Below are 12,659 nucleotides of genomic sequence, written 5' to 3'. Positions count from 1 at the left end.
AACAATTATCACATTCACATACATGAAAAAGGTGTATATGAGAAAAAAATCTTCAAAGTAAACTCACTCAATGACACTATATTCTTCAGTACATCCAGCTGACCGGTACTCCGTTCCACTGTACTCTTCATAGCCACTGATATCTATCCTGCTATGAAGCCACTGAACTCCTGCAAATTGTAAGCAACCAAAATAAAATATCTGGAAATTCTATAAAGCACCATGGACATAACCTGATCACAATTAACCATGATCTAATTCTTAGATCATTGTTATGTCTACAAAACCCAGCAATTTTACATTTGCTACGGTATGAAAAAAAATTGAGATGTTAGTCATGGCAGCAGAAGAAGTTTAGTTAAGAAGCTAATATGAAAACTTGACAATAGAGGGCTAAGAAACCGGTCGTTATTCTTGGCAATACACCATATGTATAGCATAGTAATATAGGAAGTTGTCTGGTTGATCATAGTAATATCGTGTCTCTTAATAGAGAGGCTGAGGTTAATTAGACAAAGAAACAGAACTTGCGTATGATCCTGAGTCTCCTCCACAATAAAAATATTTCAATTTATAAACGATCTGCAACTTTTTCAAGCTTAATAGTAGACCGAGAAACAGTTTGTCGGTATAATACCTGATGGAACATGTGTCATAGACAATATCCTTCCACCAATCCAAGGAACTACATTAAGTTTCCAATCGCCACTGCTTAACTCAACTGGCTCCCTTGAAAGTTCCATTCCCTTTTGTCCAAGGAGCACTTCCTTCTCAGATATCAATTTTGTTTATTCTACATTTTAATAATACACATTGAAGTCACTATGCAAGTAAACAACTATGATAACTAGAATTCGAGTACACTTCACAAATTCACTTTCAAATGGATATTTCATCAAACAAAATATAAAGGCGAAAGCTATAATTATGAGTAGCACATACTCAGAAAGAAGATAGCTGCTATACACTGACAATGTTTATTACAGTATGTATAGGTTCATGGAACTAACGATCTTATATGAAAGCAGGGGGCAATTCAGTTAAAACAGTAAATAATTTAAAATCAAAAAATAAAGCTGATGGATGTAACAAGGTATTTAGAGAACTTGAAGACTGCAGTTATAACCAGAAGAAATACATCCCAATAACTACAGAAGCTACAAACATATTTAGGAAATGAGATGTACCCATATGAAGTTTGAAGCGCTCATTGCTTGTGGATATTAACTCTGAAACTTCACTTTCTGAAGGCACCTTAATGTGGATAATCTCTCCATCCGTTCCCCAAGCATCAAGCTGTTCAACACTATCCAGATTTAGATGTTTTTGAAATTATAAATACACATTATCATTTTAAGAAGAGAGTGAGCAGTACCATCGCACCCCCTCCTAGTAATAACTGGACATGAACACGACGCGTTGGCCTCTGCCAGTCTCCTTCAGTTTTCAAAACCTTGACAGTGACAGTGGAAGAATGTCGCTCAGCAATGTAGTGTGTAACTAGAAATCTGCCTTTAATGTAGCCATATCCATCTCCATCATCCTCAAACAAGAGTCCTTTAGCTTTCCCTGACGGAGACAAACGAAGTATTATTCTGATTATTACGAGATTTACAATATGAACACTACAACAAGGACTTCCAAAAGTAAATGTGACATTATGATTTCTTCTCTTTCCACGAGTTTCAGTAACATGATACCTTGTTATTTGATAAACAAGTTGCAAAAAGACGAACAGATGCAGAGTGGAAAGAAATAATATTTTCAGATCATTGGTCTCCTCTGTCTGGATCGAAAGCTAAACTTACCATTTTCATCTAATGACACAAGTAGGGTCAAGTCATCTGACATACTAAACTCCCCAACATGCAGATGTGGAGGAGCCAATGATATGATGGATCCACCTTGTAAATATAACGATGGCAAATCCTGACATCATGAAACGAACAACCAATATGTGAAAAATGTAAACAAAATATAAGTTCTTTCACAAAGAATATAAAGACGCAATCACAACTGTTAGCAACCATACCGGATGTGAATCTTCAAAATCAAACCTCAGCCAAGTTCCTCTTGGCAATATGTGCTGAAGCTCATGTGATCCTTGATTAGACAACGTGCTAGACAATGATGGAAACAAACCAAAGAAAACCTGATGAGTATCAGTGTTTGATAGATAAACTACAGAGCAACTTACAAGAATGACAAAATACATTTTTCCTGAAAGCATTTGCAGAAAATGACTGAAGAAGAATGAGACATTATAAGGTGAGAAATTTTATGATGAAAGTGCTGTATTCAGTTGTGATTATTAAAGATAAGTTTTACCACAAAACACTTGAAACACCATCGTGACCAAACATCATAAAATGTCAATAAGTGCTCGACAAATGGTTCTAATTACTTCAACATTCTAAAAGTCCTAAATCTTATCACTTGTTCTGAAAATCAACTCAAATAGCACTTCATCAAGTGGCCAAAATCAGACCACAAATAACAAAACAAAGCAGAGTCATAAAATCAGCAATCTGTAAGAAAAGAAAGCAAAGATTTTGAAAATCTTCGTACACGACTGCAAAATATATCGGGCAATGTCTGAATAGGAAGAAGAAAACCTTGCATATATGAGAAGCGGACCCAAAAGAAAGGCGTTTTCAACAGTCCTTAGCCGAGAATCTTTAGGATCTGCGTTTATGAAGACACGGATAAAAAAAAGAGAGAGTAAGTTTTTATTGCATTAGTTCAAGAGATGGAATATATTGTTATACGGCAACCCTACCAGCGAAAAATATTGGAGTTGCAACTGGAGCACCAGTTGTATGGGCGATGTAAAATAGGGTGTAAAAATGTGGTAGGAGTTGGTAGCGCCTCTTCAATGCGGCACGGCAGACTTCCTCGCACTAAATAAAAGACTACAATTCATAAGTGACAACAAATTCCTAAAACAAGAATCATTGACTTTCTTTATGAGATAACAATTTTACAAGTAGTTGCAGGTCATTAGTAGAAGAGGTAGTATTTTTGCCTGCATATCTTATATAAGTTATTTCAGGTGTCTATCATTCATCTTTTCAGTAATATAAAAATGATTTGTGAAGCAAAAGTAGCTCTTATAAGATTTGCAAGCAAAAAACTACCTCTTCTCCGAAGGACCACGGTTCATGGTCATCAGTGCCAGCCTCAGAATGGCCACGACAGAATGGAAACATAGCTCCAACACCCATCCAGCGTCCAAATAGCCGCGGAGTCGCATTGCCAGCAAAGCCACCGATATCTGGCCCAGATAAGGGCTGACCACTAAGCCCCTGTATATAATTTAATGTCTTATAGTTAATAGGTGTAACGGACACTTAACTGGAACGAGAAGAAAATTGTTTTATTCCACATAGTTTGTTGCCGAATCAAGATATACTACTGAATAACCATACTTTTCACTCATTTCTTCTGTTAGCTCTACCAAAGTAAGGGAATATGTATGCTATAAGAAACACCAAAGCTTAAAAGAACAGCAGACAATTCCATGCTTTAAACTTTTAGGTCTTCAGAGTTCAATTAGCACAAAATAAATTAACGTAAATGATAATACACTCCATGCTTTAATTTTGTAATAAGGATACTCTGAAATTCTTACCAGCTGAAGTACCATCGAGATAGACATATGTTAATGCTCCCAGTTTGAAAGATTATCTCCTGTCCAAGTTGCAGCATATCTTTGGCTACCTATGAATCCAGCCCTTGTCAATACAAACGGTCGCTTCTTCTTATCAGCGAGCTCCATCCCTTCATAAGTTGATCTTGCCATCAACATCCCATAGACCTAGACAACATGACATCTTGACTAAGTTATCTTGAAGTGTCTAAAATTGTACCTCCATCATGCAATGATGCACATACACAGCTATCGCAGGTACAAAAGGTTTTTTTTTTTTTAGCATTTATTTTCACTCTAGATGCACTTCAAATGTCCCATATGTTAAAAAGGGTGAAGGGAACCCTCAGCATAGAGATTCATAAAACACTTCTTGGAAGCTGCTACCGAAATTTTTAACAGCAGTAACATATAACCATGCAAAGACAAGTAGAACTATACAAAAGACAAGTAATAGTCGCATATGTCTATCACAATATATTTGTATCCAATCAACCACGACATATTTCCATAACTATGATAACATCAGACAAGCATAGAGGAAATTTGAGATTAGAGTAGAAAAAGAAAGTTACGTTGTGGTAATGTGAGTGGTTTTGAACACCTCCAAGCTCATCATCTCCACGGTGAATATTGTTCTCAGGCATCGTCTTTGTCACAACCTGGACGTTATCAAATATGACCATACGAAAACTGGATAAAGATTCTGCCTAGAAACTAATAAAGGATGAACATCGTAGACAAAATTTACTTTGAAAACTGCAGGCTCATTCATATCATTCCATATACCATCAACACCATTTGAAACGAAGTCCTTAACCAAATTAGCCCACCAAGTGCGAGTTTTTGAATTTGTATAGTCAGGAAAAGCGCAAGGCCCAGGCCAAACTTCACCTATAGAAACCAAATGTAAAATGTCAGGAATATATGCAGAATTATAAAATTAAGATGATAAGAAAGCATAAAAACGTGATAGGAAGTCAAATTACCAATAAATGGCTTCCCATCTGCTCGGCTAATCCAAACATCATTTTTACTCCCACTATCGTACACATAATAACCTTCCTCCTGTTTGACTCCAGGGTCAAGCATCCAGATTGCTTTGAAACCATTATTATGAAGATCTTTCGCCAGAGCACTAGGATCTGGGAAACGCTCCTGAACGTAGTATTACAAAAAAATTCTGTTAATGTCAATACAAAACTTCTAAGGCGTCTATATAAGCCATGGTGAGCAGTGTTACTAAAATCCACTTGGAATAATGATCTTTAAAGAGAAAAAACATGCCTTGTCGAATGTGAAACAACGAAAACCATCCATGTAATCAATGTCCATCCATATCACGTCAGAAGGAATTTTCTTGTCACGAAACATTTGAGCAATCTGCACTCACCAACACAATGATGAAAATATGACAACGAGGTCCAAAGAAACTGAACATAAAGTTTCATTCCTCTCATTAGCTTTTCACCAAACAGCCAAAATATGAACAAAAACACTGACCTCGGCTACTCGCTTGGCAGACATATAACTCCAACGGCATTGGTGGTAGCCTAAGGTCCACTCTGGAGGCATAAAAACAGTTCCTGAGAAGTAGAAAACGATAAATTATTCAAAAAAGAACAATCTTTACCAAGGAGAAATGATAGACAGGACAAAAGTAAGAGTAAACAATAGTCAACATACACATTACATAAACAAAGATCCTTTCTAGAGGGATTAATTCCTAAGAGAAACTTGTCACTTTTAGTCACTCAGCCAAATTAACAGATCACATATGAAACGTTTCAATGGCACGAAGAAGCACAATTAAGATGTTAAAAAAAGAAGAAGAAGCACTTTTAAGAAAATTACCAATGGCGTGTGACAGGGACTCCAAAACAGCAGTGGGGGAGGAGAATGGGCCAAATGTGATTATCGGATAAGATGTTGGGGCAATAATTCTTATACTTCCCTCTTTCCTTAGATCAATCTAGACAAGAAAAGTATGTTAATACAATGGAAATGATAGATTATATTGCAACGTGGATCCACAAAAGAGGGATATTCATATACCTCACACTTTCGTGTTGTATCAGCAAGAACTCCAAGTGTTTCTCCGGTTGGAAGGACAACTAGTACCCAAGGATGTGACTGGTATAACGAAGTGGTTCCAGGGCCATATCCCCATGCATCAGTGTTCCAAGTGAAAACCTGAACATTTTACTCACCAAATTAATTAGGCTAACCAACTGATGATGGTTGTTAAAGTGAATGACTAACCCGTTTCCCTGTTCTCTCCAACTGACCACTAACTTCTCCCGTTCCATAAAACGACGTACCAGGAGAAAACTGCATCGCAAGTTAAGCATTAAGTGAACTACCATTATCTTCCTGGATCATGTCAGCTCGAGATTAAAAAAAAAAACACAAACCTCAAAAGTGACAACTTGTTGGTCCTGAAGACAAGCACAAGTAGGAATACATGCTGGAACATTTTGAGATACAATAGGCACTTCCCTGTCTTTACTGTTTTTAAACGAAACACTAGGAGATGCAGCTTTCCTATGCTCAACAGAACAGTCAAACCGGAAAACTCCCTGCTCCAAAATCGGCTCGAAAACCATATCAGTCGAACCCATCTCTACAGTTTCAGAGCTATCTCCACTTAGAGTCATCCTAACTAAAGATTTTTTCTGGTTCCTTCTGCATGCAAGGTGGTTGTACTAGTGTGTAAGTTGTGTATGACATATCCTCCAAACAAAAGAAGGCATAAAGAAACAATTAGACGACAATACAAGTTAGTTATTAACCTAAACATAAGCAAAAGAGAAACCCAGAGAAAGAGAGAACAAGGAATTAAAAATTGGGAAAATATTCGATTTCAACAGCAATTGATTTTTGGAATTCAGCGTTCTAATAGAATTGATCCATTCACTTTCATATAGTCACCAGTAAAATCGTGGACCCAGAGAATCAAATTAATCCTTCGTATGAGAGATATGATCAGAAGAAATAAGCAAATAGAGAAATTGTAACGGAGCAAGAAACAAAACCTGACAGTGTTCTCGACGACGAGAGGGAAGGATCTAATCGCCGGAAGGAACAAACACGGAGCGATCGGATTCAGGGAGTGATGATGAGAGCAACCATTAAAGAAAAAGGAAGAAGCTCAAGTTTTGGTAGAGAGTGTCAGTAATAATCTCTCCATTGAGTTGATAGTTAGCTCAATTTTTTTTTTTTTTATATTATTTTTTTTTTTCCATGTTGTAATATAGAGAATTCGAGATAAGTCAACAAAAGAATTTTCATTTTGTTTGAAAAATGTTTTCTGACAATGAAAAAATACTTTTACTTACAGTATGATTTTATATAACACTTTTTTAAGGTTACAAAATATACACATGAATTTTTCTGAAAATAATTTGATTGTATATCCAAAATACAAAATTGGAAATTGGAAACCGAATCAATTTTTTGTTATTTTTTTTTATAACAGTTTGGTTTTGTTTCTTGATTTAAGTCAATAATAATGTGGTAACAACTAACTGAATCTATATTGAACAAAATAATTGAAGAGTTTGAAACCGAGTTACAAAGAAAATGAAATTTCTTCAACTTTGAATATGTATGGTTCAACATCTACAACTATAAGTTCAATAATTTATTTTCAATCGTGTTATTTTATTTTTATGTAGGTAAATAATGTTGTCGTCAAAACTAATTGAGCCTCTCTTGAACAAATTACTTGAAATGTTTGAAATTGAGTTACAATTGCGGTGAAATTCCTTGAATTTTAAGTACATATGGTTTAACATCTATGACTATCCGATTTTTTTATTTCGAATGACTAATTAGAATGGTATTTCCTTATAATAGTTTAAACTTCATTTTCTACAATACTTCCACGTAAAATATAATTTAACGGTCTTTCTAATTTTGTTAATCTCATAAATTGATAACGTCACATATAAGAATAGTGAATGAGTATAGGTTAAGTGAGCAAAATATTTTTTTTATATATTAATATATATATATCTAGAGTTTCAAAATACTAGAGTATATATTTTTATCTTTTTGCACAAAATATCTAACTATATATTTAGGTATGTTTTAAAGAATTTTATATATTATTTGATTAAACTATTGATAAATGAACAGAATATGTGAAGTACATAATGTTGAGCCAACATCTAATTGAATTTTTGATGAGAAAGTAATAAAAAAAAATGAAAATCAAATTACAAATTATAATGAAATTTCTTCATCTTCGAGTGCATGGTTCATATATGGAAATACTTGCAGAAAGGAAATATATTCAAGAAATGATGTACCATATGCATTTGATTTTTTTTCATTTCAATAAATGATGATGAGAGCAACCATTAAAGAAGAAGGAAGAAGCTCCAGTTTTGGTAGAGAGTGTCAGTAATGATCTCTCCATTGAGTTGACACTTAGCTCATTTTTTTTTTCTTATTACTTTTTTTTTCCCATGTTGTGATATAAAGAATTCGAGATAAGTCAATAAAAGAATTTTCATTTTGTTTGAAAAAATACTTTAACTCACAATATGATTTTATATAACACTTTTTTAAGGTTACAAAATATTCACATGAATTTTTCTGAAAATAATTTGATTGTATATCCAAAATACAAAATTGGAAATTGGAAACCGAATCAATTTTTTGTTATTTTATTAAAAAAATATTACTAAGGTGACTACTCTCTCTCATAAAGTTGATGTTTAGAAGCTTTTACACATTTTAAGAAAATAATGATTACTGAGTTTAAATATATATTTTTATTTGACTAAAGATATATTATTTAATTTTTGCACAAAATATCTAACTATATATTTAGGTATGTTTTAAAGAATTTTATATATTATTTGATTAAACTATTGATAAATGAACAGAATATGTGAAGTACATAATGTTGAGCCAACATCTAATTGAATTATTGATCAAAAAGTAAAAAAAAAAAATTGAAAATCAAATTACAAATTATAATGAAATTTCTTCATCTTCGAGTGCATGGTTCATATAATGGAAATACTTGCAGAAAAGAAATATATTCAAGAAATGATGTACCATATGCATTTGAGTTTTTTTCATTTCAATAAATGATGAAAAGTTTTAACAGCACTTTCATATTTTTACTATTTGTTAAACTTATTTTCAATACATTAACGTAAAATAAATTTTAATAGTCTTACTAATTTTGTTAATGTCGTTAAGTTGATGTTGTCAAACATAAGAATAGTGAATGATTATGAATATTTCAACTGATTTAGATATATTTCCTATATATTTTATCTAGAAAACTAAAAAACTTAGTGTCATTTATAAAAAAATCTAAATAATTGGTTATTTTAATAGAATTTTATACTTTTTGCTTTATGAAATCATTGATATGAATAGAAAAAAGTGGTGGAGCATTTTCCTTGTTTTATTATTGGTCTCATTTTAAGTCAATATTCAACATAATTTAACAAATACAAGGAATTATTAATCTAAATACCATGATTATCATATATATGGAAAAAAAATTATCTTCCACTCCGTAATTAAATATATATTTATGCCTATATAAGTGTTTTTATGTCATTTTCACTTGTATTCTTTTGAAAATATTTGTATTGAATCCTTTAATCAATTTATGCAATTATATGAAAGAACACAGATTCGTTCAATTAAAAGTGTAAAAATATACTGATTAAAATTTAAAAGCTAATATATTTGTACCCTACGTAGTATAGTTATCATTCCATTTTTTATTTGTTTGTTCCACATTGCATGCATTCCGCATGTTCGCATCAACACTACATATATCACTTAACTTTTATGAATTGTTTGTTAAGTACATTTTATAGTTATCATTTCGTTTTTTATTTCTTTGATGATTATCTATTTCTTGATATTTCATCCGTCCTCTATTAAAAGTGTGTGGTCAAAAAAAAGAAAAGAATATACATGCTAAAATATCAGTTTTCTTGCAAAATTTTGTCATAAGTAAGTTTTTTAAACTCTTTCATGCGTAATGACAACATTTGGTTTTTTAATCTTTTAACTGAACTAAATGTCACTTTATCCGCGCTCCGAACTCTCTTAATTTTTATTTTTAAGAATTTATAAATTAATATTGATACAATACAATTTTTGGTGGGTGGATTTTAAGGATATCACCACATTATTTCATATTTGTTTGTTATATCTTACATGCTTCATAATTATTTTTATATATTTCTGAATAATCTTTCTTACTTTCTCTATATATGCAATCTCTCAATATTATGAAACTCACTAACAAACGTGAATGCCACATTTTCATACTTCATTTGAGCTTCAAAACTTGAAGTAAAACTTTATTTTTTTAATTCAATTAATATTTTATCAAACTATATATTAATTTTGCATTTTGTCACAATTAATAGGAATAGATGTTCCTCGCTTACATTAGTATCACATGTATTAAGAATATCTTAAAAATTGAGTTAAGATTTTGATAAATCAGTATGATAAATATATTTATTTATGCTCGTCAATGTCTATATATAATTTTAACTTAATTAATATATATTATTATTTATTAAAGTATTAATTTATAAAAATAAGTTTTGGTTTGTCCAATTTGGTTACAAGTTGGATTCGATTTGGTTTATGTTGCTTACTTGAGTTAGATTTGGATAGATGAAGTATTTTATCATTTCATAGTAAGGTTAGTTTGTGTTGCTATTTTAATAAATTAATACTTTTAATATACAAAAGAATACATATCAAATATCAAAAAATTGATTTTTTTTGGTTGACAAAAAGGTTTTTGGTTTAAACTTGTACATTCTCTCAAATTGGAGATCACATCATATAATTTTAGTCTCCATCGATTTTTATAAGTTTTTTCTTTTAACACTTGATTTTTTCACCTTTTAATTTTTTTTTGGTACTTTCCAGTCGAGCTAATGACACTTAGTAAAAAAAAGAACTTACTATAATGGTAAATGAGTAAAGTGATACTATTATTATTATTGTATTTCTCTTTTGCGTTGTACATGAAGTTACCAAGTGTATTTAGGATTGATGAGTAATAAATATTATTTTGTATATTTTTATGAAATGACTAGTATTATTGTCTTGTACTTGAGAATCTTATATTTAACTTTTATTAACTAACTTTTTTTCATATCCATTCCTTTTTCTCTTCCAAATCTAATACCTTATTGACTTTTTGAAAATGATAAATAGGTAATATACATATGTTATTAAAAATTAATTTTATATACGATATAAAATATTCCTTATATAATAAATAAAAATTGATGATGATTTCAAGGACAATACGTCCTTTAAAAATGTAGTTTTTGAAATGTCAGTAGTGAGAAACGGTTTATGTTTCTCTAAATATATATATATATATATGTAGAATTATATATTATTAAAAAATAATTTGAACCATTAACTAAGTGATAGATGTGATTTGATTTTCTCGTAAGATTTTAAAGGGTTAATTGCACTCACGCCCACTTTGAGTTCAACTTGTTGCATCCATATCCACTTTACAAACTTGGTAGACTTTGTTAAGTTTTTAGCTTAGGTGTTATTGTTAGTCGGACAATTTTGCCCATCTCCTCTTTCTCTCTTCATTTTCTCTATTTTCTCTTTTTTGTTATTAACACTTTAAATGGTTATCATAAAACAAATTATATATACAATATGTTATGATTATATATTTTTTACATTTTAAGATACATATTGCTATATTTTTGACAAATAATGTATCCACAATATTGTATCCACAAATAGTTATCCATGTGGACAAATATCGAATCTACAAATTGCACTATAACCCCATATGTTTCGATATGGATATGTTGTCATAGTCACCTGAATTGATGTGTATTACTTCTATTATGTATGAAGAAACACAAGTAACTATCTATTAACAATACTGCAATTGACTATCCACTTATCATTGAACAAATGTTCAACGACAAATGGATACGATATTTGTCCACATGGATAACAATTTGTGGATACAATATTTGTGGATACATTATTTGTCAAACTTATCCAAATGGATAACCCAGATCGAATTTCATATAATCTAAAGTGATAAGGAAAAGATCTAAAGATTTCACCTTCTCTAGATTTCCACCATTATTGGAATAGTTTTTAAAAACTTTAGAAAATGAATGTGAGAGAGAAAGAGAGAGAAACATAAATAAGCTTTTCTCTTTCAATGGATGAGCAAAAGCAAAACAATGAAGAAGAAGATGTATTGTTTGGTTGAATAATTGAGAGAGAGAGATAGAAAGAAATAGAGAAAATAGAAGGGGTTATAAGGAGTGAGGGATAATATGTAATTAAACTTGAGAAAAGTATATGAGTAATAGAAAGTGGGTGTGAGTGTTAATACTTTTGGAGAAAGTGGGTATGAGTGCAAAATTCCCATTTTTAAACGAGATGCCCACTTAAAAAACGTGGTGGATGGTACGCTAGTAAAAAAAATGCAATATCTATTTAACTTTCTCAAGCATGCGGCATCAATCATACCACCTTCTAAAATTCTACAATTAATCAGATCTAAATCATATCAGTGTCCCTGGTGGTGATGAAATTAGAAGAGCATACAATATATAGGAATATATTATACCCAAATCTGTGAAATTCTTTACAACTCAATATATTTTCATTGCTTGATTGAGATGATTAGTTTAAGTTGTATTATATGCTTTATATCTTATATGGCTAAAATAATGACTAGATTTTTTCTCATAGGTTGGAGTTCTTATTATTTCTTTATTACGTTTATGTATAAGTTTTGGATTAAATCGATAGTTTCTATCGAGAAACCTCATGAAAGAAAAATGTGGTGCAGATTAATGAAAAAGAGATGCAAACTTATTTTGGAAGACAGGAAGATTATATGTTTTGTGCTGTGCACACGATATGAAACGGACAGCTTGTAGGGCTAATACAACCAATTGAAGCTAATAGTTAAAGATAAGTCATAGGCCTGAGACTTCGGTTATTT

At 31.4% G+C, this 12,659-nt stretch overlaps 2 protein-coding genes across 4 annotated transcripts in view; both read right to left on the bottom strand.

The window, feature by feature from the left end:
- LOC104707030 overlaps nt 1-3,646 on the bottom strand; it is an 11,900-nt gene extending 8,254 nt beyond the window's left edge. Inside the window, exons 1-6 of the mRNA XM_010423284.1 lie at nt 3,632-3,646; nt 3,138-3,305; nt 2,033-2,152; nt 1,809-1,929; nt 1,376-1,569; nt 1,255-1,296 (exon numbers count right to left, since the gene is read on the bottom strand). Coding sequence (XP_010421586.1) covers nt 1,255-1,296; nt 1,376-1,569; nt 1,809-1,929; nt 2,033-2,152; nt 3,138-3,305; nt 3,632-3,646 — 660 coding nt within the window. The remainder of the gene's footprint in view (nt 1-1,254; nt 1,297-1,375; nt 1,570-1,808; nt 1,930-2,032; nt 2,153-3,137; nt 3,306-3,631) is intronic.
- Nucleotides 2,822-6,842, bottom strand: LOC104788593 (alpha-glucosidase 2-like). 3 transcript variants are annotated; one of them, XM_010514356.2, is made up of 13 exons: nt 6,685-6,842; nt 6,064-6,334; nt 5,912-5,980; nt 5,705-5,842; nt 5,504-5,621; nt 5,153-5,235; nt 4,937-5,032; nt 4,639-4,807; nt 4,401-4,543; nt 4,225-4,311; nt 3,632-3,817; nt 3,138-3,305; nt 2,822-2,912 (listed from the first exon to the last, which is right to left on the bottom strand). In XM_010514356.2, the coding sequence occupies exons 2-11, from the start codon at nt 6,304-6,306 to the stop codon at nt 3,662-3,664; spliced, it is 1,302 nt and encodes a 433-aa protein (XP_010512658.1). In that variant the 5' UTR covers nt 6,307-6,334; nt 6,685-6,842; the 3' UTR covers nt 2,822-2,912; nt 3,138-3,305; nt 3,632-3,661. The 3 variants fall into 3 exon arrangements, with proteins under 3 accessions (XP_010512658.1, XP_019083271.1, XP_019083274.1); XM_019227726.1 differs by having other exon boundaries at nt 6,064-6,842; XM_019227729.1 differs by having other exon boundaries at nt 3,644-3,817; nt 6,064-6,842.

Source organism: Camelina sativa, chromosome 1, assembly GCF_000633955.1.
Source record: "Camelina sativa cultivar DH55 chromosome 1, Cs, whole genome shotgun sequence".
NCBI lineage: Eukaryota > Viridiplantae > Streptophyta > Magnoliopsida > Brassicales > Brassicaceae > Camelina > Camelina sativa.
This window is presented reverse-complemented; position numbering and strand designations above follow the sequence as displayed.

What these genes read in the sequence shown, in the direction of transcription:
- LOC104788593 (XM_019227726.1), bottom strand. Translation starts at nt 6,306, where the DNA reads ATGACTCTAAGTGGAGATAGCTCTGAAACTGTAGAGATGGGTTCGACT. An exon ending in AACAAGTTGTCACTTTTGAG is followed by an intron (nt 5,981 to 6,063) that starts GTTTGTGTTTTT and finishes CTTGCGATGCAG; the next exon opens with TTTTCTCCTGGTACGTCGTT. An exon ending in ATGAGCCTGCAGTTTTCAAA is followed by an intron (nt 4,312 to 4,400) that starts GTAAATTTTGTC and finishes GATAACGTCCAG; the next exon opens with GTTGTGACAAAGACGATGCC.